General features: G+C 47.8%; 2 protein-coding genes across 2 annotated transcripts; both read left to right on the plus strand.

Moving 5' to 3' along the window:
- The first annotated feature begins 860 nt into the window (after window positions 1-860).
- LOC123994708 (serine-rich adhesin for platelets-like) lies at window positions 861-7060 on the plus strand. The gene is made up of 5 exons (XM_046297629.1): window positions 861-1319; window positions 1374-1383; window positions 1492-1907; window positions 4929-5211; window positions 5333-7060. The coding sequence occupies exons 1-5, from the start codon at window positions 894-896 to the stop codon at window positions 5500-5502; spliced, it is 1305 nt and encodes a 434-aa protein (XP_046153585.1). The 5' UTR covers window positions 861-893; the 3' UTR covers window positions 5503-7060.
- Window positions 7061-7709: 649 nt separating this feature from the next.
- Window positions 7710-13044, plus strand: LOC123994700. Its single transcript, XM_046297611.1, has 8 exons — window positions 7710-10368; window positions 10459-10530; window positions 10731-10849; window positions 10982-11027; window positions 11159-11256; window positions 11398-11879; window positions 11988-12686; window positions 12808-13044. Exons 1-8 carry the CDS (start codon window positions 10321-10323, stop codon window positions 12975-12977), a joined length of 1734 nt encoding a protein of 577 aa, XP_046153567.1. The 5' UTR covers window positions 7710-10320; the 3' UTR covers window positions 12978-13044.
- Window positions 13045-25918: the final 12874 nt, after the last annotated feature.

The following is a 25918-nucleotide window of genomic DNA, read 5'->3' on the forward strand; positions in this document are numbered from 1 at the left end:
ACATAAACAACAGAAAGAGAGTTGTATTTCAAGACAGTTTAGAGAAGATGGTCATAAGAGTTCTTAATAACACTCGCAAATTGTGATGCATGAACAGTTGTGAAATGTTGTGAGAGGCCCTTCAGAATGCACATGATATGGTATTTCGTGGCACTGTCTCACACCTTACCTCATCTTGCAGAAGAAGCTCATGGTCCACTATCTGCTGCTCCAGAGTCAAGGCCAGGTCCCGCACCATGTCACCACGGAGCACATGAGCGACTGGCTGGTGTCTCAGGGCAAAACATCCCTTAGGGAGAGGTGAGTACCACGTCATCACTCACCTTCACTGCCATTCCCTGCCACCAGCAGCACTCCAAGAGGTGTGGGTAAAATAAACAACAGAAAAATCAGAAGCCAGGAAAGTTGAATTGCTCTGTGTTTTATTTGAAGGGTGTGGAAGGAAACCCTGGAGGAGGGGAATGACCTCGCTCGGCTGGTAAGACGATGAGAGTTAGACACATACTACAAGTCAGTGAGCTCTTTACTAGCCTTTCAACAACTAGTTAGTACAGCAGAATCGATATGTTGTGAAATTTCACTAATCGGACTTCCTGTTTCCTACGGCAGACCTGGGAAGTCAATACTTGCCTAAAAATGATAGACATAGAGCACGAGGCTGTCTGTAAGCTCCGCCGCTCCTTGCACTCCACCTCGCCAGCTGACATGTGAGTTCCATGTACTGTCCTGCATAGACTTGATCCATTTATCTTCACATCTGTAACTATGCAGAAACAGACTAAGACAGTGTTTTCTGTGAGCACATTTCACATCGTTTCGCTTTGTCTTCTCCTTTTTGTTGATTTCAGCGACCCAAGGTCCACAGCATTGTGGAAAGAGCTGTAAGGAGCATTATGGGCGAGCTGTCCAATGAGCCCCGTAGCAACCTGCTCAGCCCATCCCAGGTGGTTGTGGAGGTGGTGCCCAGGCTCCTCCTGGCCCTGTGGCTTCAGCCAGAGGAAGGCCATTCAGGGCACCCAATCCTAATAAGCGGGATGGCCGTGGGCATGGTGGCAGCCGTAGTGGAGAAGCTCTCCAGCATGTTAAAGGCCCCTTCTCCTCAAATCCCTTTCTCCCGCGCTGCGGCTTTTGAATCTGTGCTGTCAATCCTCGGGAGAATCAGTCAGTCCTTCTCCACGGATGACCTCCAGAGCCCATTTTATGTGAGATCTGTCTGTGCCTTTGTGGCTGACGAGGTACAGAGCTGCTTCCAGCCCCCTGCAGCCACCTTACCAGTCCTCCCTGTCGTCGCCGCAGCCATCTCCACCGCACCTCCAGACATTTACATTTACATTTAAGTCATTTAGCAGACGCTCTTATCCAGAGCGACTTACATCCGAGCAGGTGAGTAGCAATGATAGAGAGCACTCTGACATATGCCTGTTGTGATGACATCTCGGTGACTTGTAGTAGTAGAGCTCATCAGGATTGTTGTTGTCACTCCTAACACAGAGGCAGACCCGGCTTCTTCCCACATGGAGGTTGTGGACATCACGGCTAACATAGAGGCAGACCAGGCGTCTTCCCACTTGGAGGTTGTGGACATCACCGCTAACATAGAGGCAGACTCTGCTTCTTCCCACCTGGAGGTTGTGGACATCACCGCTAACATAGAGGCAGACCCTGCTTCTTCCCACCTGGAGGTTGTGGACATCACCGCAAACATAGAGGCAGACTCTGCTTCTTCCCACCTTGAGGTTGTGGACATCACCCATAACACACAGGCAGACACGGCATCTTCCCACCTGGAGGTTGTGGACATAACATGTAAGACAGAGGCAGACCCGGCCTGTTCCCACCTGGAAGTTGCGGACATCGGCCCTAAAACAGAGGCAGACAGAGCTTGTTCCCACTTGGAGGTTGTGGAAATCTCCAGCACCCTACTCTGGTGGTCCCAGCGCGCACGACCCACGTGGAGTTCCAGGTCTCCGGTAGCCTCTGGAACTGCCAATCTGCGGTCAACAAGGCAGAGTTCATCTCAGCCTATGCCTCCCTCCAGTCCCTCGACTTCTTGGCACTGACGGAAACATGGATCACCACAGACAACACTGCTACTCCTACTGCTCTCTCTTCGTCCGCCCACGTGTTCTCGCACACCCCGAGAGCGTCTGGTCAGCGGGGTGGTGGCACCGGGATCCTCATCTCTCCCAAGTGGTCATTCTCTCTTTCTCCCCTTACCCATCTGTCTATCGCCTCCTTTGAATTCCATGCTGTCACAGTTACTGGCCCTTTCAAGCTTAACATCCTTATCATTTATCGCCCTCCAGGTTCCCTCGGAGAGTTCATCAATGAGCTTGATGCCTTGATAAGCTCCTTTCCTGAGGACGGCTCACCTCTCACAGTTCTGGGCGACTTTAACCTCCCCACGTCTACCTTTGACTCTTTCCTCTCTGCCTCCTTCTTTCCACTCCTCTCCTCTTTTGACCTCACCCTCTCACCTTCCCCCCTACTCACAAGGCAGGCAATACGCTCGACCTCATCTTTACTAGATGCTGTTCTTCCACTAACCTCACTGCAACTCCCCTCCAAGTCTCCGACCACTGCCTTGTATCCTTTTCCCTCTCGCTCTCATCCAACACCTCCCACACTGCCCCTACTCGGATGGTATCGCGCCGTCCCAACCTTCGCTCTCTCTCCCCCGCTACTCTCTCCTCTTCCATCCTATCATCTCTTCCCTCCGCTCAAACCTTCTCCCACCTATCTCCTGATTCTGCCTCCTCAACCCTCCTCTCCTCCCTCTCTGCATCCCTTGACTCTCTATGTCCCCTATCCTCCAGGCCGGCTCGGTCCTCCCCTCCCGCTCCGTGGCTCGATGACTCATTGCGAGCTCACAGAACAGGGCTCCGGGCAGCCGAGCGGAAATGGAGGAAAACTCGCCTCCCTGCGGACCTGGCATCCTTTCACTCCCTCCTCTCTACATTTTCCTCCTCTGTCTCTGCTGCTAAAGCCACTTTCTACCACGCTAAATTCCAAGCATCTGCCTCTAACCCTAGGAAGCTCTTTGCCACCTTCTCCTCCCTCCTGAATCCTCCGCCCCCTCCCCCCTCCTCCCTCTCTGCAGATGACTTCGTCAACCATTTTGAAAAGAAGGTCGACGACATCCGATCCTCGTTTGCTAAGTCAAACGACACCGCTGGTTCTGCTCACACTGCCCTACCCTGTGCTCTGACCTCTTTCTCCCCTCTCTCTCCAGATGAAATCTCGCGTCTTGTGACGGCCGGCCGCCCAACAACCTGCCCGCTTGACCCTATCCCCTCTCTTCTCCAGACCATTTCCGGAGACCTTCTCCCTTACCTCACCTCGCTCATCAACTCATCCCTGACCGTTGGCTACGTCCCTTCCGTCTTCAAGAGAGCGAGAGTTGCACCCCTTCTGAAAAAACCTACACTCGATCCCTCCGATGTCAACAATTACAGACCAGTATCCCTTCTTTCTTTTCTCTCCAAAACTCTTGAACGTGCCGTCCTTGGCCAGCTCTCCCGCTATCTCTCTCTGAATGACCTTCTTGATCCAAATCAGTCAGGTTTCAAGACTAGTCATTCAACTGAGACTGCTCTCCTCTGTATCACGGAGGCGCTCCGCACTGCTAAAGCTAACTCTCTCTCCTCTGCTCTCATCCTTCTAGATCTATCGGCTGCCTTCGATACTGTGAACCATCAGATCCTCCTCTCCACCCTCTCCGAGTTGGGCATCTCCGGCGCGGCCCACGCTTGGATTGCGTCCTACCTGACAGGTCGCTCCTACCAGGTGGCGTGGCGAGAATCTGTCTCCTCACCACGCGCTCTCACCACTGGTGTCCCCCAGGGCTCTGTTCTTGGCCCTCTCCTATTCTCGCTATACACCAAGTCACTTGGCTCTGTCATAACCTCACATGGTCTCTCTTATCATTGCTATGCAGACGACACACAATTAATCTTCTCCTTTCCCCCTTCTGATGACCAGGTGGCGAATCGCATCTCTGCATGTCTGGCAGACATATCAGTGTGGATGACGGATCACCACCTCAAGCTGAACCTCGGCAAGACGGAGCTGCTCTTCCTCCCGGGGAAGGACTGCCCGTTCCATGATCTCGCCATCACGGTCGACAACTCCATTGTGTCCTCCTCCCAGAGCGCCAAGAACCTTGGCGTGATCCTGGACAACACCCTGTCGTTCTCAACTAACATCAAGGCGGTGGCCCGTTCCTGTAGGTTCATGCTCTACAACATCCGCAGAGTACGACCCTGCCTCACACAGGAAGCGGCGCAGGTCCTAATCCAGGCACTTGTCATCTCCCGTCTGGATTACTGCAACTCGCTGTTGGCTGGGCTCCCTGCCTGTGCCATTAAACCCCTTCAACTCATCCAGAACGCTGCAGCCCGTCTGGTGTTCAACCTTCCCAAGTTCTCTCACGTCACCCCGCTCCTCCGTTCTCTCCACTGGCTTCCAGTTGAAGCTCGCATCCGCTACAAGACCATGGTGCTTGCCTACGGAGCTGTGAGGGGAACGGCACCTCAGTACCTCCAGGCTCTGATCAGGCCCTACACCCAAACAAGGGCACTGCGTTCATCCACCTCTGGCCTGCTCGCCTCTCTACCACTGAGGAAGTACAGCTCCCGCTCAGCCCAGTCAAAACTGTTCGCTGCCCTGGCCCCCCAATGGTGGAACAAACTCCCTCACGACGCCAGGACAGCGGAGTCAATCACCACCTTCCGGAGACACCTGAAACCCCACCTCTTTAAGGAATACCTAGGATAGGTTAAGTAATCCCTCTCACCCCACCCCCTAAGTTTTAGATGCACTATTGTTAAGTGACTGTCCCACTGGATGTCATAAGGTGAATGCACCAATTTGTAAGTCGCTCTGGATAAGAGCGTCTGCTAAATGACTTAAATGTAAATGTAAATGAAATAACCCCTAAGACAGAGGCAGACCCGGCTAATTCACACCTGGAGGTTCAGGACATCACCCCAGAGACACAGCAAGATCCAGCTTCTTCCCACCTTGAGGTTGCGAACATCACCCGTAACAAAGAGGCAAATCCGTCTTTTTTCCACCTGAATGTTGTGGACATCACCCCTAAGAGAGAGGCAGGGCCCATCTCTTCCCTCTTGGAGGTTGTGGATGTCACACCTGAAGAAAGGACGCTCAAGATGGCCGTCTTCGCCACTTTGCCAACTGACATTCAAGCAGGTGAGTAACACTGACAGGTGCCGTTTGTCATGACATGTTAGTAGAACCTTTCAACTGGCCAGTGTTTAGAACCTACGGTTTGCATTTGTTTACATTCGGTCCCTCTTTTCTCCCTTTCCAGAGGATGTTGCTGTGATCATCCCAGATGTCACCCCACACGTCACCAAGGATGTGACACTGGATGTTCCATGCAAAGCAGCATGCAAAGGGAAAGTCCGGCAATTTTTTTTCAGGCTTTGGAGGGCAGTGTGCTGCTGCACCTGCCACAAGGAAGAGGAGGAACAATATTAGTTATTCATCAGACCTTCAGAAAAGGGATTGAACCATAGACCATTAAATTATTCACATTATAATTGGATTCACTTTGCTTTTCTTCTGTTTACTACTTAATTTCAGAACATTTCTATAAACTTTCTCTTTGCAAGTGTGGAGTAGGTTGTGTAAATAAGTGGGAAACATCCCAATTTTAATGCTTTTAATCATTTACTTACTACATGTAAACAAAACAAAAAAAGTAGTATTTGACAACAAAAAAACGGAGGGAGCTCAACCAACGTGGAGTTGAGGTGCAACCAAAACCTTTAATCATCACAGAAAACGAAAAAGCACAACTCTTGCGCACTATAAAAAATGCATGTTTTATTCAAGCACGGTTAAAAGATGAACATTTTGGCCTAGTCTATGACGATATGCAAGTTGTGTTTTCCCAGTTAAAGGGTGACCCAGACTCACCCTGGTTCTTAAGGTTTGCAGACAGTGAAAAGATATCATTAAGTAAATGGGACTTTTCAAATCTTGAATAAAAATATTTAATGAACATGAATTTAAATACAACCGACTTGAGGATCAGAGCAGGCTGGCAGACTGGCTCGCCCTGAAAGCCCTCTGCCTCTAACTCTGTGTGGTTAATCTCAGCCAATAGGTTGTGTGGGTTGTCTTTCTCTCTGTGGGTGTGAATCACTATGACCTCTCCCTTGGCCTGCCCGTTGGCCTGATCAGAAGGCTTGTCATCTCTTTCCTTGCTCGCATGAGCAGGAGGAATGGCATCTGGGGTAACCTCCTCCTCTCCCACCTGTCCCAACTGTCTGTGTTCGACTGAGGTCACTCATTCTCTCTCCCTGGGTATTGGATAATTCCTCCTCCACTGTGTCGTATAGTTCCTCCTCCACTGTGTCGGATAGTTCCTCCTCCACTGTGTCGGATAGTTCCTCCTCCACTGTGTCGGATAGTTCCTCCTCCACTGTGTCTTTGTGAGCTTGAAGTGTGTTATCCTGTTCTGGCTACCTCTTTAGGGGTGTGCATCTTAAATCTCTTTCGGTTTGTTGGGGGATTCAGTTGTTTTGGGGAGCGTCTGAAGTTCGATCTCTTGCAATGAGTGTGGGGGCTGTCCTGTGGGGGTGTCCCCTTCCCTCCTAAACTGTAATGACTGCGATGATGAAAAAGTAGGAGGAGCCACGAGACATGTGATGAGGGCAATGAAGATCTCTCTGCAAGGACTGGATAGGACATATCACAACACTGCTGCTCATTCATATTCAAACCCACTATAGACTATGCATGCACTCATTGGCGCGCTCCCCCACACACACACACACAATGAACTTACCTGTACATATCAGAATCATACATTCATCGGCCACCTCTTACACAACATTTCTTGATCCCCCACCTCAAACATGTTGAGTCAATACTAGATGCTGGAAAGGTGCTGGAATGCAGGTGCAGAAGGGTCTAGTATGTAATGATGTGATACCATGCGTACCCCATATCCTGTGTTTGTGTTGATGTTTTTGTATTGAACATTTATTTAAACAGGGAGTCACATTGAGATTAAACATCTATTTTACAAGAGTGTCATATTGTCATATTGTCATATTGAACTACCAGAGAGAACCTTCTCTACATAGGAATTGTATAACATTTTTTCCATACATAAAAAATAATACTTTGCCAATCAGATAAGGCACCAAGAAGGCCCACGTTAATGGTTGAAAGTAACTTATGTCAGTGCGAATGAGTAACACTGAGTGTTTATGTAACAGGGTTATATTGGTGATTCCGCTTGCCACTTTATTGTTAAGCCAATGGGTTTTTGGTTTCAGTTTGTCTTGCCTTCACCTACTCAACAAGGCATCTTATTGGCTGGTTTGCGTAGCTTGCTCACAAGGGGATGTTCCAGTTAGAATCGTCCCAGTGAACAAGCACCAAACCAGCGTGCGTGAGTGCAGAGTTGGATGGTGAGACGTGCGTTGCATGACGTGCAATTTTGTGCCGTTCCTAACAGAATAAATCTACATGACTGGTGCTACATGTTGGAGTTCCGTGTCGATGACTGATTGTACACAACGCAAGAAGAGTACTGTTACATATAAAACATTAAGAACACCTGCTCTTTCCATTACGACCAGGTGAATCCAGATGAAAGCTATAATCCCTTATAGACGTCACTAGTTAAGTCAGTGTAGATCGAGATAGTTTAAAAAAAAATACTGTAAGGCTTGAGACAATTGATACATGGATTGTGTATGTGTGCCATTCAGAGGGCGAATAAGAAAGAGAAAATATTTACGTGCCTTTCAACAGGGCATGGTAGTAGGTGCCAGGGGCACCAATTTGTGTCAAGAACTGCATCGCTGCTGATTTTTATGCTCAACAGTTTCCAGTCTGTATTAAGAATGTCCACCACTCAAAAGACACAGACAACTTGACACAACTGTGGGAAGCATTGGAGTCAACATGGGCCAGTATCCCTGTGAATGTTTTGTACACTCAGGACATTATTAATAATACGGTGTTCGTTCCGTATCCTGTAAAGCTGGAGCAGACTGCGAGGCAGGGGGAGGTGTAGGTGATGCCGTTGTCTGAGCACACAGGGTCCCACTCCCAAGCCAAGCAGGGGCAGTCTCGTTAAATTCCAGGGAACCTGGAGGACAGAGAAAATGGCTGGCAATAATGTTTAAATGATTGTTGATGAACTATCATTGACATAGGCACAGTGACAAAACAGCCAGGAATCCTGGCTCAGTAACAACCATACTGTATATTCCCACAAGAGGGAGCCAAGGCACAATCCCATGTGTGTTTTGGTCTAACTCTAACTCAACCTCTTCAGTAGACCTCCCAGGAATATCCCCACCGCACCCACAGGCAGGTTCAACACACCAGTAGAAGTTATAATCACATCTAGTGTTACCAGTGTGCTGGAGTTTCATTTCCACTCATGTTCAACAAACCTACAGGGAATGGGAGAGAACCAAAAAGTTGCATTTCATGTAATTCAAAATCAATGCTGACAGGAGGGAACATTTAAGTTGGAGCATGTCCAGGTTTCTATGGCTGTGTTTAGACTGCCCATTTCAGATCTTTGTTTTAGTAATTGAGGGATGCAAACTGTTGAGGGCCCAAAAAGGTGAAACATTCAAAAATATCCACAATAGGGGGAAGGCAGGTTTTAACTAATTAAACAACAAAGACTATGATCTACATTATCAGTCTCTATGTGTAAAATAAAACGTGGTTAATGTGAACCTCTCACTGCTAAATAATGTGTAGAAATCAATCCAATGTTATTTGTTGCCAAGACTTTACTGCATAAGACACTCAAGTCTTGACGCCTCATTTTCACCCAATTCTCTCATTCTGAAAATTAACCACAACGTTACTGTAGAGGGAAAACATTAGTTCATAGATAGTTAGTTCGTTAACATTTCACACAGATTGCCACGGTCCAGTAAGCAACTACGTTAACAATATAACTTGGGGACGGCAAGAAGTCGTATACCAGTTAATACTATAGCGAGTTGGTTCGTTTACTAACGTTAGCTTATCCGGTGTTGTAACGTTCCTGTTAGCTAGTTGTCTGACTTCATTACCCAGCTAATTCTCACCATAAACTCAATAATTTAATCAGCTAAATTGGATAGTGTTGCTCAACATTTCTCTGGCTAGCTAACGCGGAGAATTCGATCCAGCAAGCAAGATACTTGGTGCTGAAATACTTGGATATTTCAGCACCATGGACAACAGCGAAATGGGCAAAGCGAGATCTGTCATTCAGCACCACATGACAGTAGACAGCGGCCATCTCATGTGAAGTTGGCACTGGGGAAATCCCATCTAATGAGAAACGAGGCCAAGGAGGCAAAAAGACTGAATGAAAAGACTCCCACAGGAATTCTATGCTAAACTGTTTCTGCCACATTCATTTCAAATGTTACATCTTTCGATTTGTAAATAATAGGGAATACATTTGCAAATAATTTAAACTGATTTATCAAACTACACTGTACAGCTTTAGTGTGTATGTGCATCATACGTACAACTGAAAGCAATTCCGTTCTCAAATGTCTGTTTAATGTGAGAAACAAAATGAAAAACAACTGTTAGACTATTACAATGCGGACTGTCATGCATTTTTATATTACCAACAAGACAACGAAGTGATGGTCTATACGCGCCATGGAGACATTTATAGTATACTTCACCCACCCAGCAAAAGTTCCCACGCTGAGCAATACTTTTTCACTAAACTATTATGCATATAATCCAAGTCATACGTTTAGTGTCATTCCTACTCTTATTTTAACCAATTAGCGTTGCAATTGTACCTTATCTCAATTCAGAGCTCGGAAATATTGGCAAAACGTGCTTGAGGACTGACACAACAGGATAAGACAACAACCACATTTTCAATTGACAATCATTGCTTTAAATAGTTACGGTTAATATATTTGTATAGGCATTGGTAAACAATTAATTTCACTTGTAAACCAAGGTTGGATTACTAGGTCTAAGCAACATGCAGCTGGATACTCGCGTCATGAATCGACATAGTTTCCAATCCTCACATTATGACAAAATAAAGAGCTTAATCTTCACGACATAAAGACATAGAAGCATACCCATTTATAAAGGTTCTACACATTCCATTTCTCCATAGCAATAGAGTGTAAACATTCTATGTTGTGGCAAACATTGCCTACAACTCAATTCTAAGTGCATTATATTGGACAACTCCACAGTAATTGATCATTCGCGACTTTAACTTATTCCTGTTATCTCTAGAGCATCTCGTATATCTGTAGCGCTGCGTTTCTACCCCATCTTACCATGGATAGGGTTTGGTGCATTCCGGAGTTCACTTATGGTCCCACAAAGGTAATCTTTGGAGATATTCATTTTAGCAGACTGTAAATACCTGTGCACAATGTGCATAACAAAGCACCATTATTGTCATTCTCTTCAAAGGTATTCTGCAGAAGCAGCCTTTATTTTCAGACTCTGCAAGCCTGCTGGCAGGAAACATATTACAATAAACAGGTAAGATTCATCCCCCAAAAAACATAAACAACAGAAAGAGAGTTGTATTTCAAGACAGTTTAGAGAAGATGGTCATAAGAGTTCTTAATAACACTCGCAAATTGTGATGCATGAACAGTTGTGAAATGTTGTGAGGCCCTTCAGAATGCACATGATATGGTATTTCGTGGCACTGTCTCACACCTTACCTCATCTTGCAGAAGAAGCTCATGGTCCACTATCTGCTGCTCCAGAGTCAAGGCCAGGTCCCGCACCATGTCACCACGGAGCACATGAGCGACTGGCTGGTGTCTCAGGGCAAAACATCCCTTAGGGAGAGGTGAGTACCACGTCATCACTCACCTTCACTGCCATTCCCTGCCACCAGCAGCACTCCAAGAGGTGTGGGTAAAATAAACAACAGAAAAATCAGAAGCCAGGAAAGTTGAATTGCTCTGTGTTTTATTTGAAGGGTGTGGAAGGAAACCCTGGAGGAGGGGAATGACCTCGCTCGGCTGGTAAGACGATGAGAGTTAGACACATACTACAAGTCAGTGAGCTCTTTACTAGCCTTTCAACAACTAGTTAGTACAGCAGAATCGATATGTTGTGAAATTTCACTAATCGGACTTCCTGTTTCCTACGGCAGACCTGGGAAGTCAATACTTGCCTAAAAATGATAGACATAGAGCACGAGGCTGTCTGTAAGCTCCGCCGCTCCTTGCACTCCACCTCGCCAGCTGACATGTGAGTTCCATGTACTGTCCTGCATAGACTTGATCCATTTATCTTCACATCTGTAACTATGCAGAAACAGACTAAGACAGTGTTTTCTGTGAGCACATTTCACATCGTTTCGCTTTGTCTTCTCCTTTTTGTTGATTTCAGCGACCCGAAGGTCCACAGCATTGTGGAAAGAGCTGTAAGGAGCATTATGGGCGAGCTGTCCAATGAGCCCCGTAGCAACCTGCTCAGCCCATCCCAGGTGGTTGTGGAGGTGGTGCCCAGGCTCCTCCTGGCCCTGTGGCTTCAGCCAGAGGAAGGCCATTCAGGGCACCCAATCCTAATAAGCGGGATGGCCGTGGGCATGGTGGCAGCCGTAGTGGAGAAGCTCTCCAGCATGTTAAAGGCCCCTTCTCCTCAAATCCCTTTCTCCCGCGCTGCGGCTTTTGAATCTGTGCTGTCAATCCTCCGGAGAATCAGTCAGTCCTTCTCCACGGATGACCTCCAGAGCCCATTTTATGTGAGATCTGTCTGTGCCTTTGTGGCTGACGAGGTACAGAGCTGCTTCCAGCCCCCTGCAGCCACCTTACCAGTCCTCCCTGTCGTCGCCGCAGCCATCTCCACCGCACCTCCAGACATCCGAGCAGGTGAGTAGCAATGATAGAGAGCACTCTGACATATGCCTGTTGTGATGACATCTCGGTGACTTGTAGTAGTAGAGCTCATCAGGATTGTTGTTGTCACTCCTAACACAGAGGCAGACCCGGCTTCTTCCCACATGGAGGTTGTGGACATCACCGCTAACATAGAGGCAGACCAGGCGTCTTCCCACTTGGAGGTTGTGGACATCACCGCTAACATAGAGGCAGACTCTGCTTCTTCCCACCTGGAGGTTGTGGACATCACCGCTAACATAGAGGCAGACCCTGCTTCTTCCCACCTGGAGGTTGTGGACATCACCGCTAACATAGAGGCAGACTCTGCTTCTTCCCACCTTGAGGTTGTGGACATCACCCATAACACACAGGCAGACACGGCATCTTCCCACCTGGAGGTTGTGGACATAACATGTAAGACAGAGGCAGACCCGGCCTGTTCCCACCTGGAAGTTGCGGACATCGGCCCTAAAACAGAGGCAGACAGAGCTTGTTCCCACTTGGAGGTTGTGGAAATAACCCCTAAGACAGAGGCAGACCCGGCTAATTCACACCTGGAGGTTCAGGACATCACCCCAGAGACACAGCAAGATCCAGCTTCTTCCCACCTTGAGGTTGCGAACATCACCCGTAACAAAGAGGCAAATCCGTCTTTTTTCCACCTGAATGTTGTGGACATCACCCCTAAGAGAGAGGCAGGGCCCATCTCTTCCCTCTTGGAGGTTGTGGATGTCACACCTGAAGAAAGGACGCTCAAGATGGCCATCTTCGCCACTTTGCCAACTGACATCCAAGCAGGTGAGTAACACTGACAGGTGCCGTTTGTCATGACATCTTAGTAGAACCTTTCAACTGGCCAGTGTTTAGAACCTACGGTTTGCATTTGTTTACATTCGGTCCCTCTTTTCTCCCTTTCCAGAGGATGTTGCTGTGATCATCCCAGATGTCACCCCACACGTCACCAAGGATGTGACACTGGATGTTCCATGCAAAGCAGCATGCAAAGGGAAAGTCCGGCAATTTTTTTTCAGGCTTTGGAGGGCAGTGTGCTGCTGCACCTGCCACAAGGAAGAGGAGGAACAATATTAGTTATTCATCAGACCTTCAGAAAAGGGATTGAACCATAGACCATTAAATTATTCACATTATAATTGGATTCACTTTGCTTTTCTTCTGTTTACTACTTAATTTCAGAACATTTCTATAAACTTTCTCTTTGCAAGTGTGGAGTAGGTTGTGTAAATAAGTGGGAAACATCCCAATTTTAATGCTTTTAATCATTTACTTACTACATGTAAACAAAACAAAAAAAGTAGTATTTGACAACAAAAAAACGGAGGGAGCTCAACCAACGTGGAGTTGAGGTGCAACCAAAACCTTTAATCATCACAGAAAACGAAAAACCACAACTCTTGCGCACTATAAAAAATGCATGTTTTATTCAAGCCCGGTTAAAAGATGAACATTTTGGCCTAGTCTATGACGATATGCAAGTTGTGTTTTCCCAGTTAAAGGGTGACCCAGACTCACCCTGGTTCTTAAGGTTTGCAGACAGTGAAAAGATATCATTAAGTAAATGGGACTTTTCAAATCTTGAATAAAAATATTTAATGAACATGAATTTAAATACAACCGACTTGAGGATCAGAGCGGGCTGGCAGACTGGCTCGCCCTGAAAGCCCTCTGCCTCTAACTCTGTGTGGTTAATCTCAGCCAATAGGTTGTGTGGGTTGTCTTTCTCTCTGTGGGTGTGAATCACTATGACCTCTCCCTTGGCCTGCCCGTTGGCCTGATCAGAAGGCTTGTCATCTCTTTCCTTGCTCGCATGAGCAGGAGGAATGGCATCTGGGGTAACCTCCTCCTCTCCCACCTGTCCCAACTGTCTGTGTTCGACTGAGGTCACTCATTCTCTCTCCCTGGGTATTGGATATTTCCTCCTCCACTATGTCGTATAGTTCCTCCTCCACTGTGTCTTTGTGAGCTTGAGGGGAGTTATACTGTTCTGGCTACCTCTTTAGGGGTGTGCACCTTAAATCTCCTTCGGTTTTTTGGGGGGTTCTGTTGTTTTGGGGAGAGTCTGAAGTTCGATCTCTAGCAATGAGTGTGGGGGCTGTCCTGTGGGGGTGTCCTACTCCCTCCTAAACTGTAAGAATCATAAAACATGGGACGAGATGTTAAAAACTGTCCATTGTGCCAATAGATGGAATGCACTCGCATGAGATTTGCCGTGATGTTGACAGAGTGGCATGGGAGGTTTATTTCTTAGACTGAGGTAAGATGTCAATTTTTGGGACACATCCTCAGCAGTGTGCCTTCGAATCAGTGGGTGTTTCGGCCTTTAATGTCATGCAGGTGAAAGAGGACCCAAAAGCGACTTGGCGAAAACAGAGTCTTTAATCCAGTAAAGTAAATACAATCAAAAAACACAACTTTCACTCGAAATGACGAGGACAAACTGGAGACTCGATCTTGAACAGCAGGTGAACAGCAGGTTGCCTCGGGAAGGCACTTGAACCAAACAGACTCAGACACCTGCTCACCACGCAGCATCTGAGGAAAACACGACACGACAGGGCGATACACAAACACAGCACGGTGAATTCTAGACAAGGAACCGACAGGGCAGAAACGAATAACAAGGAGAGAAATAGGGACTCTAATCAGGGAAAAGGATCGGGAACAGGTGTGGGAAGACTAAATGATTGATTAGGGGAATAGGAACAGCTGGGAGCAGGAACGGAACGATAGAGAGAAGAGAGAGCGGGAGAGTGAGAGAGGGAGGGGGAGAGAGAGGGATAGAAAGAGGGAAAGAACCTAATAAGACCAGCAGAGGGAAACGAATAGAAGGAGAAGAACAGGGACAAGGCATGATAATCAATGACAAAACATGACATTTAATCACTAAACACCCTCATCAGAGGTGGCCAGCTAAAGGGTGATCAAGCCTTAGCTTGTGTCCCATGCCCAATTAAGATGTCCAACGGGACAATGCAAGGCAGGGGCGTCCTCTTCCCTGAGCCAGCCATACAGCTGACCGCATACCTCATATGCCCTCCTCAAGTTGGAGGAATCTGAATTGGGTTCTCAGGTGGGGTTGGGGGGTCATGAAGTTATAACCCAGCAAGGGTTCTTCCGTTTGATCCAGATCCACTGGCTGCCTCTTTCAGCTGCTTGAGAAACTGCTCTGACGGTCTGCCGCAGAGCCTGTCCATGGATTCCAAGTTATTTCAGCAACCTGATAATGGAAGAAGCCACGAATCCTTTGCATCCCACTTCAACTGGCCAGACCTTTGCATTCCAGCCACGCTGAGTTGCGTCTGCTGCCAACTCTGTGTAACGCAGTTTCTTACGCTCGTAGGCCTCTTCAACAGAGTTCTCCCACGGGACTGTGAGCTCTATGATGTACACAGCCTTTCGTGAAGGGGACCAGAATACCATGTCTGGCCTAAGGTTGGTAGAAGCAATCTCAGGTGGAAAAATGAGTTGCTGGCCAATATCGACAAGCAATTTCCAGTCCCGGGCTATGGCTTGGTGTCCAGTTTCTGGCTTTGTAGGAGGATACTTGGGCCTTTTCTGTCCCTCCCGGATGAATGTTGTTGTTTTGACGGGATTGCATGTTTATGGAGGTAATGAATTGGTTGCACTACTCTTGGTCTCAAGTGCTGCAGCCAGGCTCTTGAGGACCTGATTGTGCCTCCAGGTGTAGCGGCCTTGTGAGAGGCTGGTCTTGCAACCTGTCATTATATGCCTGAGAGTCGCTGGAGCTGGGCAGAGGGGGCAGGTCGAGTCCTCGCCATACCATTGATGTAGATTTTTTGGTGATGGAAGCACATCATAAACAGCTCTTACGATGAAGCTGATGTTGCTTGCCTCCATTTGCCAAAGCTCACTCCAGTTGATTTTTCTCCTCTCCAGGCCTTCCCACCGCATCCATTGCCCTTGTTTAGCAAGAGAGACAGCCTTTGCACTTCTTGCAGTCTCCTCCTGTCTGCGCACCTCCTCGACCACCAGCTTCCTGCGTTCAGATGTTGTTTCCTTATGGAACGTTGGTTTGCTTGCTGCCAGGCCAAAGCCTCCTCTTCCATGCTGGATATTCCCCACAATGTCTTGGTGTCTCAGGGCTGATGTTGCTTGCTGCACAGCCTTGGATGATGTCCATTTCCGTCCAGTTTGTAGGGAAGGTGCAGCCCTGCTAATGGTCTGGTCTTTGGAGTCCTTCAATGTCATCTGAAGTCTTACTTTAGAGCACTTGTACTCCTCTATTAGACTTGTAAGAGGTAGTTCAAGGACCCCTTTGCCATAGAGGCCGATGTTCCTCAGGCATCGTGGGACACCCAGCCATTTCTTCACGTATGAGGTAATGGTTGACTCCATCTTCTCCACTGTTGTTATTGGGACCTCATAGACGGTGAGTGGCCACATTACCCGGGGGAGAAGTCCAAACTGTAGGCACCAAAGCTTGAGCCTCCCAGGCAGTAGGGTCTTGTTGATGTTCTCAAGACCGTCGGCGATGTCCTGCCTTACTTGCTGCACTTGATCTTTATCCCGGAGGCTTTCGTTGTACCATCTACCCAGGCTCTTGATGGGTTGCTCAGAGATCGTTGGTATCGGGTCATCTCCAATGCAGAACCACACATCTTTAAGCTGTCCCTTGACTGTGGGGATGCTTCGAGATTTGCTTGGCTTGATTTTCATCCGGGCCCACTTGATGTTATCATTTAACATTTACATTTAAGTCATTTAGCAGACGCTCTTATCCAGAGCGACTTACAAATTGGTCCATTCACCTTATGACATCCAGTGGAACAGTCACTTTACGATAGTGCATCTAAATCTTAAGGGGGGGGGGAATACTTATCCTATCCTAGGTATTCCTTAAAGAGGTGGGGTTTCAGGTGTCTCCGGAAGGTGGTGATTGACTCCGCTGTCCTGGCGTCGTGAGGGAGTTTGTTCCACCATTGGGGGGCCAGAGCAGCGAACAGTTTTGACTGGGCTGAGCGGGAGCTGTACTTCCTCAGTGGTAGAGAGGCGAGCAGGCCAGAGGTGGATGAACGCAGTGCCCTTGTTTGGGTGTAGGGCCTGATCAGAGCCTGGAGGTACTGAGGTGCCGTTCCCCTCACAGCTCCGTAGGCAAGCACCATGGTCTTGTAGCGGCTGCGAGCTTCAACTGGAAGCCAGTGGAGAGAACGGAGGAGCGGGGTGACGTGAGAGAACTTGGGAAGGTTGAACACCAGACGGGCTGCGGCGTTCTGGATGAGTTGAAGGGGTTTAATGGCACAGGCAGGGAGCCCAGCCAACAGCGAGTTGCAGTAATCCAGACGGGAGATGACAAGTGCCTGGATTAGGACCTGCGCCGCTTCCTGTGTGAGGCAGGGTCGTACTCTGCGGATGTTGTAGAGCATGAACCTACAGGAACGGGCCACCGCCTTGATGTTGGTTGAGAACGACAGGGTGTTGTCCAGGATCACACCAAGGTTCTTAGCGCTCTGGGAGGAGGACACAATGGAGTTGTCAACCGTGATGGCGAGATCATGGAACGGGCAGTCCTTCCCCGGGAGGAAGAGCAGCTCCGTCTTGCTGAGGTTCAGCTTGAGGTGGTGATCCGTCATCCACACTGATATGTCTGCCAGACATGCAGAGATGCGATTCGCCACCTGGTCATCAGAAGGGGGAAAGGAGAAGATTAGTTGTGTGTCGTCTGCATAGCAATGATAGGAGAGACTCAGAAGGGAGGAGAAGGTGGCAAAGAGCTTCCTAGGGTTAGAGGCAGATGCTTGGAATTTAGCGTGGTAGAAAGTGGCTTTAGCAGCAGAGACAGAGGAGGAAAATGTAGAGAGGAGGGAGTGAAAGGATGCCAGGTCCGCAGGGAGGCGAGTTTTCCTCCATTTCCGCTCGGCTGCCCGGAGCCCTGTTCTGTGAGCTCGCAATGAGTCATCGAGCCACGGAGCGGGAGGGGAGGACCGAGCCGGCCTGGAGGATAGGGGACATAGAGAGTCAAAGGATGCAGAGAGGGAGGAGAGGAGAGTTGAGGAGGCAGAATCAGGAGATAGGTTGGAGAAGGTTTGAGCGGAGGGAAGAGATGATAGGATGGAAGAGGAGAGAGTAGCGGGTGAGAGAGAGCGAAGGTTGGGACGGCGCGATACCATCCGAGTAGGGGCAGTGTGGGAAGTGTTGGATGAGAGCGAGAGGGAAAAGGATACAAGGTAGTGGTCGGAGACTTGGAGGGGAGTTGCAGTGAGGTTAGTGGAAGAACAGCATCTAGTAAAGATGAGGTCGAGCGTATTGCCTGCCTTGTGAGTAGGGGGGGAAGGTGAGAGGGTGAGGTCAAAAGAGGAGAGGAGTGGAAAGAAGGAGGCAGAGAGGAATGAGTCAAAGGTAGATGTGGGGAGGTTAAAGTCGCCCAGAACTGTGAGAGGTGAGCCGTCCTCAGGAAAGGAGCTTATCAAGGCATCAAGCTCATTGATGAACTCTCCGAGGGAACCTGGAGGGCGATAAATGATAAGGATGTTAAGCTTGAAAGGGCTGGTAACTGTGACAGCATGGAATTCAAAGGAGGCGATAGACAGATGGGTAAGGGGAGAAAGAGAGAATGACCACTTGGGAGAGATGAGGATCCCGGTGCCACCACCCCGCTGACCAGAAGCTCTCGGGGTGTGCGATAACACGTGGGCGGACGAAGAGAGAGCAGTAGGAGTAGCAGTGTTGTCTGTGGTGATCCATGTTTCCGTTAGTGCCAAGAAGTCGAGGGACTGGAGGGAGGCATAGGCTGAGATGAACTCTGCCTTGTTGACCGCAGATCGGCAATTCCAGAGGCTACCGGAGACCTGGAACTCCACGTGGGTCGTGCGCGCTGGGACCACCAGATTAGGGTGGCCGCGGCCACGCGGTGTGGAGCGTTTGTATGGTCTGTGCAGAGAGGAGAGAACAGGGATAAACAGACACATAGTTAACAGGCTACAGAAGAGGCTACGCTAATGCAAAGGAGATTGGAATGACAAGTGGGCTACACGTCTCGAATGTTCAGAAAGTTAAGCTACGTAGCAAGAATCTTATTGACTAAAATGATTAAAATGATACAGTACTGCTGAAGTAGGCTAGCTGGCAGTGGGTGCGTTGTTGACACTACACTAATCAAGTCGTTCCGTTGAGTGTAATAGTTTCTACAGTGCTGCTATTCGGGGGCTAGCTGGCTAACTAGTAGTGTTGTTTACGTTAAGTTGCGTTAAAAGAACGACAATAGCTGGCTAGCTAACCTAGAAAATCGCTCTAGACTACACAATTATCTTTGATACAAAGACGGCTAGCTATGTAGCTAGCTACAATCAAACAAATCAAACAGTTGTACTGTAATGAAATGAAATGAAAATGTGATACTACCTGTGAATGCGACCGGGTTGTTGAGTTCTATTCAGAAGACGTTGGCTAGCGTTGGCTAGCTAGCAGAGTCTCCTACGTTAAGGACGACAAATAGCTGGCTAGCTAACCTCGGTAAATTAAGATAATCACTCTAAGACTACACACTCTAAACCTAAACAACACAATTATCTTGGAACGAAGATACGAAGACAGCAAAGACAGCTATGTAGCTAGCTAACACTACAGTGATCAAGTCGTTCAGTTGAGTGTAATAGTTTCTCCAGTGCAGCTAATCAGTGGACGTTAGCTAGCTGGCTAGTGAAGACTACGTTAGGACGGCGGAATACGATAATTACGCAATTATCTTTGATACAAAGACGGCTATGTAGCTAGCTGAGAAGAAATTGCTAAGATTAGACAAATCAAACCGTTGTGCAATAATGAAATATAATGAAATGTAAAAAGTTGCGGGAGCGAAGCGCCGACGTGACTTTATGGGTTGGTTATGTAGGCTTCTTCTAACCTATCGCTTTATACTACATATAATAAATACGATTAAATAGTATCTTTACATTTAAAAACCAAAGTCTATCAAAATTCCAGTCATTCCAATAAATGTTATACCCCTTGATCTTGAAGGATAGGACTTGGAAATATGGAAGTATAGATTAGCCAAATTGTTTTACCTGAGCATAACCTCAACTAAGGATTTATTAGCAAGTCCTACTATGTTGTTTATGATTTTGTGTCATGGAGGACTGATTGGGCTCATTGATTCGAGTTGAAAAATAAATGTTGCGCTCATGGAATGGCATGCTGAGAGCTACTGAAAATGGCTATTTACAAGTTTTGCAAGTAGCCGCCTGGTGCATGCTGCAGTGGTGGTCAGTGTAGTCATGCCATCCATGTATGCTCGGATAGGTGGGAGACGGAGCCCTTCCTTAGTTCTCTCACCGCCGACCACCCATCTCGATGCCCTGATGATGACTTCCATGGCCATAGTGAAGGCCAGAGGAGAAATTGTACAGCCTGCCATTATGCCTACTTCCAAGCGCTGCCATGTTGTTGTGAAGTCAGGTGTTGTGAAACACAATTGCAGGTCTTGGAAATAGGCCTTTACCAGTGTAGTGATGGGTTCTGGTACGTGGAATATGTTGAAGGATTCCCAGAGGAGTTCATGGGGAACTGAGCCAAAGGCATTGGCCAGGTCGAGGAAGATGACATAGAGGTCTCTCTTGTCCTTCTTAGCTGTTTGGATCTGGTGCCAAATCATACTAGTATGTTCCAGGCAACCAGAGAAACCAGGAATGCCTGCTTTCTGTACAGATGTATCAATGTACTTTCCAGATAAGTGGACAGCCTCTGTGCTATTATACTGAAAAATATCTTCCCTTCGACGTTGAGAAGGGAGATTGGTCGGAATTGACTGATGTCTGTCGCATCCTTCTCTTTCGGGATTAGCACACCACCAGCCCTTCGCCATACCTTTGGTATTATTTCCTTCTGCCACACTATCCTCATGAGCCTCCAAAGGAAGCGTAGAACATCCGGGGCGTTCTTGTAGAGCTTGTATGGTACTCCATTAGGCCCAGGAGCCGAGGCCGCTCTTGCTCTTCGGACAACGTTCTCTACTTCCCTCAATTTAGGAGGGTCAGTGTCCAGATTGAATTCTGGTGGTTGAATAGGTGGGATGTCATGTGGGATGACTATCTGCTCATGCCTTTTCATGTCCTGGTGGACCTTCTCCAGATGTTCTTCCAGTTCTGGCTTTGGAGTTTTTAGGATTCCGCACTTTTCCTTTGCGAAGAGATCTTTGACAAACTTAAAGGGTTTTTTATAGAACCGTGTTCTTGTGTGTTCCTTCTTCCTACGAAGTTTCCTTAAGTTTTCCGCTCTTCGCAAAGTTGCCAGCCAACATTTAATATCTGCTTGGAGTAGCATGAGACCTTCTCTCTCTGCATCAGAGGCCTTCTTCCACTGCTTCCTCAGCTGCCTTCTCTCTCTGACAAGTATCTCGATCTCCTGCTGTCTCCTAGATTTGGCTGGCGCGGGTAGATAATGTCTCCCATCCTTTCAAGCTTTTTCTCTGCTGTTCCTACCTGTTGTTCCAAGATTTTTGTCAGGTCGTTGTTGATTGATTCCCACTCTCTCTTTTCAACGGCTTTGGGCCACTTCACACTCGGTCTGTGCCCTTTGATCTTTTCCTCTTTTAGAGGTCTCTGTGGTTGGGTGAGTTCATCCACCGGCATTTCTGTGCTTGTGTTATCCTCCTCAGTTACAGGGGTGCTGATGCTCTGCGAACTTTGGTTTGCGTCCCGTCGCTGTGCTTCATTCGACTGATTTGACTGGCTGCTTCGTAAGAAGTACTGGTCAATGCGAGGTCCCTGTCTCTGCTCTCCCAAGCACCTTTTCCTCCCTTGATGGATCCTTAACCCCCTTGCCGATGTTACTCTCTCCCAACCACAGCTGCACACCTGAAGTGTGTGTCCTGCTGCTGTTATAGTTGTCTCATGTGCTGTGTTCCTACTCGTAGTCGTTTCCGTTCCTGGGTCCGTAACCGTGTGATCAGTCGTTGAGCCATCTTGCACCCCAGCTCTCGCAGGCTCTTGGGGTATGTTCCTTTGTACCAATGTTGAGTTGAGGTGCAACCAAAACCTTTAATCATCATAGAAAACGAAAAGCGCAACTCTTGCACACTATAAAAAATGCATGTTTTATTCAAGCAAGGTTAAAAGATTAACATTTTGGCCTAGTCTATGACGATATGCAAGTTGTGTTTGCCCAGTAAAAGGGTGACTCAGACTCAGACTCACCCTGGTTCTTGAGGGTTGCAGACAGTGAAAAGATATCATTAAGTAAATGGGACTTTTCAAATCTTGACTAAAAATATTTAATGAACATTAATTTAAATACAACTGACTTGAGGATCAGAGCAGGCTGGCTGACTGAAAGCCCTCTAACTCTGTGTGGTTCATCTCAGCCAAGAGGTTGTGTGGGTTGTCTTTCTCTCTGTGGGTGTGAATCACTATGACCTCTCCCTTGGCCTGCCTGTTGGCCTGATCAGAAGGCTTGTCATCTCTTTCCTTGCTCGCATGAGCAGGAGGAATTGCATCTGGTGTAACCTCCTCCTCTCCCACCTCTCCCTACTGTCTGTGTTTGACTGAAGTCACTCGTTCTCTCTCCCTGGGTGTTGGATAATTCCTCCTCCACTGTGTCGGATAGTTCCTCCTCCACTGTGTCTTTGTGAGCTTGAAGGGAGTTATCCTGTTCTGGCTACCTCTTTAGGGGTGTGCACCTTAAATCTCTTTCGGTTTGTTGGGGGTTCAGTTGTTTTGGGGAGAGTCTGAAGTTCGATCTCTAGCAATGAGTGTGGGGGCTGTCCTGTGGGGGTGTCCCCCTCCCTCCTAAACTGTAATGACTGCGATGATGAAAAAGTAGGAGGAGCCACCGAGACATGTGATGAGGGTAAGGAAGAGCACTCTGCAAGGACAGGATAGGACACATCACAACACTGCTGCTCATTCATATTCAAACCCACTATAGACTATGCATGCACTCATTGGCGCGCTCCCCCCCACACACACACAATGAACTTACCTGTACATATCAGAATCATACATTCAACGGCCACCTCTTCCACAACATTTCTTGATCCCCCACCTCAAACATGTTGAGTCAATACCAGATGCTGGACAGGTGCTGGAATGCAGGTGCAGAAGGGTCTAGTATGTAATGATGTGATACCATGCGTACCCCATATCCTGTGTTTGTGTTGATGTTTTTGTATCGAACCTTTATTTAAACAGGGAGTCACATTGAGATTAAACATCTATTTTACAAGAGTGTCATATTGTCATATTGTCATATTGTCATATTGAACGACCAGAGAGAAACTTCTCTACATAGGAATTGTATAACATTTTTTCAATACATCAAAAATAATACTTTGCCAATCAGATAAGGCACCAAGAAGGCCCACGTTAATAGTTGAAAGTAACTTATGTCAGTGCGAATGAGTAACACTGAGTGTTTATATAACAGGGTTATATTGGTGATTCCGCTTGCCACTTTATTGTTAAGCCAATGGGTTTTTGGTTTGAGTTTGTCTTGCCTTCACCTACTCAACATGGCATCTTATTGGCTGGTTTGCGTAGCCTGCTTACGAGGGGGGATGTTCCAGTTAGAATCGTCCCAGTGAACAAGCATCAAACCAGTGGTAAGTTGTTGGTTGCCAAGCACTGTACATCAAAAGTGATTTTTATACTCTCAAGTGATGATTTAAATGTACAATTTATATCAAATTGTTTGTAAATGTTATTCGAACATCACACATAAGATGCAGCGGTTTTTGGAGAATATTTGTTGTGCATTTTGTTGTGAAGAATTCCCGCCAGTACTAGCTAGCAATTTACTGTGTCTGGTGGGGGGGTTCATATATTTTGTACAGTGCGAGAGTGCAGAGTTGGATGGTGAGACGTGCATTGCATGACGTGCAATTTTGTGCCGTTCCTAACAGGTACATTGTTAAAGATATTATATATTGTAATTGTATTATTTTGGTAACTATCCCAGTGAACAAGCACCAAACCAGCGTGCGTGAGTGCAGAGTTGGATGGTGAGACGTGCATTGCATGACGTGCAATTTTGTGTCGTTCCTATCAGAATAAATCTACATGACTGGTGCTACATGTTGGAGTTCCGTGTCGATGACTGATTGTACACAACGCAAGATGAGTACTGTTACATATAAAACATTAGGAACACCTGCTCTTTCCATGAAGACCAGGTGAATCCAGATGAATCCAGATGAAAGCTATAATCCGTTATAGACGTCACTAGTTAAGTCAGTGTAGATCGAGATAGTTAAAAAGAAAAATACTGTACATTTACATTACATTTACATTACATTTAAGTCATTTAGCAGACGCTCTTATCCAGATCGACTTACAAATTGGTGCATTCACCTTATGACATCCAGTGGAACAGCCACTTTACAATAGTGCATCTACATATTTTAAGGGGGGGGAGGTGAGAAGGATTACTTTATCCTATCCTAGGTATTCCTTAAAGAGGTGGGGTTTCAGGTGTCTCCGGAAGGTGGTGATTGACTCCGCTGTCCTGGCGTCGTGAGGGAGTTTGTTCCACCATTGGGGAGCCAGAGCAGCGAACAGTTTTGACTGGGCTGAGCGGGAACTGTACTTCCTCAGTGGTAGGGAGGCGAGCAGGCCAGAGGTGGATGAACGCAGTGCCCTTATTTGGGTGTAGGGCCTGATCAGAGCCTGGAGGTACTGAGGTGCCGTTCCCCTCACAGCTCCGTAGGCAAGCACCATGGTCTTGTAGCGGATGCGAGCTTCAACTGGAAGCCAGTGGAGAGAGCGGAGGAGCGGGGTGACGTGAGAGAACTTGGGAAGGTTGAACACCAGACGGGCTGCGGCGTTCTGGATGAGTTGTAGGGGTTTAATGGCACAGGCAGGGAGCCCAGCCAACAGCGAGTTGCAGTAATCCAGACGGGAGATGACAAGTGCCTGGATTAGGACCTGTGCCGCTTCCTGTGTGAGGCAGGGTCGTACTCTGCGGATGTTGTAGAGCATGAACCTACAGGAACGGGCCACCGCCTTGATGTTAGTTGAGAACGACAGGGTGTTGTCCAGGATCACGCCAAGGTTCTTAGCGCTCTGGGAGGAGGACACAATGGAGTTGTCAACCGTGATGGCGAGATCATGGAACGGGCAGTCCTTCCCCGGGAGGAAGAGCAGCTCCGTCTTGCCGAAATTCAGCTTGAGGTGGTGATCCGTCATCCACACTGATATGTCTGCCAGACATGCAGAGATGCGATTCGCCACCTGGTCATCAGAAGGGGGAAAGGAGAAGATTAATTGTGTGTCGTCTGCATAGCAATGATAGGAGAGACCATGTGAGGTTATGACAGAGCCAAGTGACTTGGTGTATAGCGAGAATAGGGGAGGGCCTAGAACAGAGCCCTGGGGGACACCAGTGGTGAGAGCGCATGGTGAGGAGACAGATTCTCGCCACTCCACCTGGTAGGAGCGACCTGTCAGGTAGGACGCAATCCAAGCGTGGGCCACGCCGGAGATGCCCAACTCGGAGAGGGTGGAGAGGAGGATCTGATGGTTCACAGTATCGAAGGCAGCCGATAGGTCTAGAAGGATGAGAGCAGAGGAGAGAGAGTTAGCTTTAGCGGTGCGGAGCGCCTCCGTGATACAGAGAAGAGCAGTCTCAGTTGAATGACTAGTCTTGAAACCTGACTGATTTGGATCAAGAAGGTCATTCTGAGAGTGATAGCGGGAGAGCTGACCAAGGACGGCACGTTCAAGAGTTTTGGAGAGAAAAGAAAGAAGGGATACTGGTCTGTAGTTGTTGACATCGGAGGGATCGAGTGTAGGTTTTTTCAGAAGGGGTGCAACTCTCGCTCTCTTGAAGACGGAAGGGACGTAGCCAGCGGTCAGGGATAAGTTGATGAGCGAGGTGAGGTAAGGGAGAAGGTCTCCGGAAATGGTCTGGAGAAGAGAGGAGGGGATAGGGTCAAGCGGGCAGGTTGTTGGGCGGCCGGCCGTCACAAGCCGCGAGATTTCATCTGGAGAGAGAGGGGAGAAAGAGGTCAGAGCACAGGGTAGGTTAACAATATAACTTAACAACTACGTTAACAATATAAC

Source organism: Oncorhynchus gorbuscha, linkage group LG14 (genome assembly GCF_021184085.1).
Source record: "Oncorhynchus gorbuscha isolate QuinsamMale2020 ecotype Even-year linkage group LG14, OgorEven_v1.0, whole genome shotgun sequence".
NCBI classification, from domain to species: domain Eukaryota; kingdom Metazoa; phylum Chordata; class Actinopteri; order Salmoniformes; family Salmonidae; genus Oncorhynchus; species Oncorhynchus gorbuscha.

Bases quoted from the DNA above. Each gene is read 5' to 3' on its own strand.
- LOC123994708 (XM_046297629.1), top strand. From the start codon at position 894: ATGGGCGAGCTGTCCAATGAGCCCCGTAGCAACCTGCTCAGCCCATCC. The intron at 1,908-4,928 runs ATCTCCAGCACC...AATGTAAATGAA, and splicing joins CCCACTTGGAGGTTGTGGAA to ATAACCCCTAAGACAGAGGC. The intron at 5,212-5,332 runs GTGAGTAACACT...CTCCCTTTCCAG, and splicing joins GCCAACTGACATTCAAGCAG to AGGATGTTGCTGTGATCATC.
- LOC123994700 (XM_046297611.1), top strand. From the start codon at position 10,321: ATGGATAGGGTTTGGTGCATTCCGGAGTTCACTTATGGTCCCACAAAG. The intron at 10,850-10,981 runs GTGAGTACCACG...TTTTATTTGAAG, and splicing joins AAAACATCCCTTAGGGAGAG to GGTGTGGAAGGAAACCCTGG. The intron at 12,687-12,807 runs GTGAGTAACACT...CTCCCTTTCCAG, and splicing joins GCCAACTGACATCCAAGCAG to AGGATGTTGCTGTGATCATC.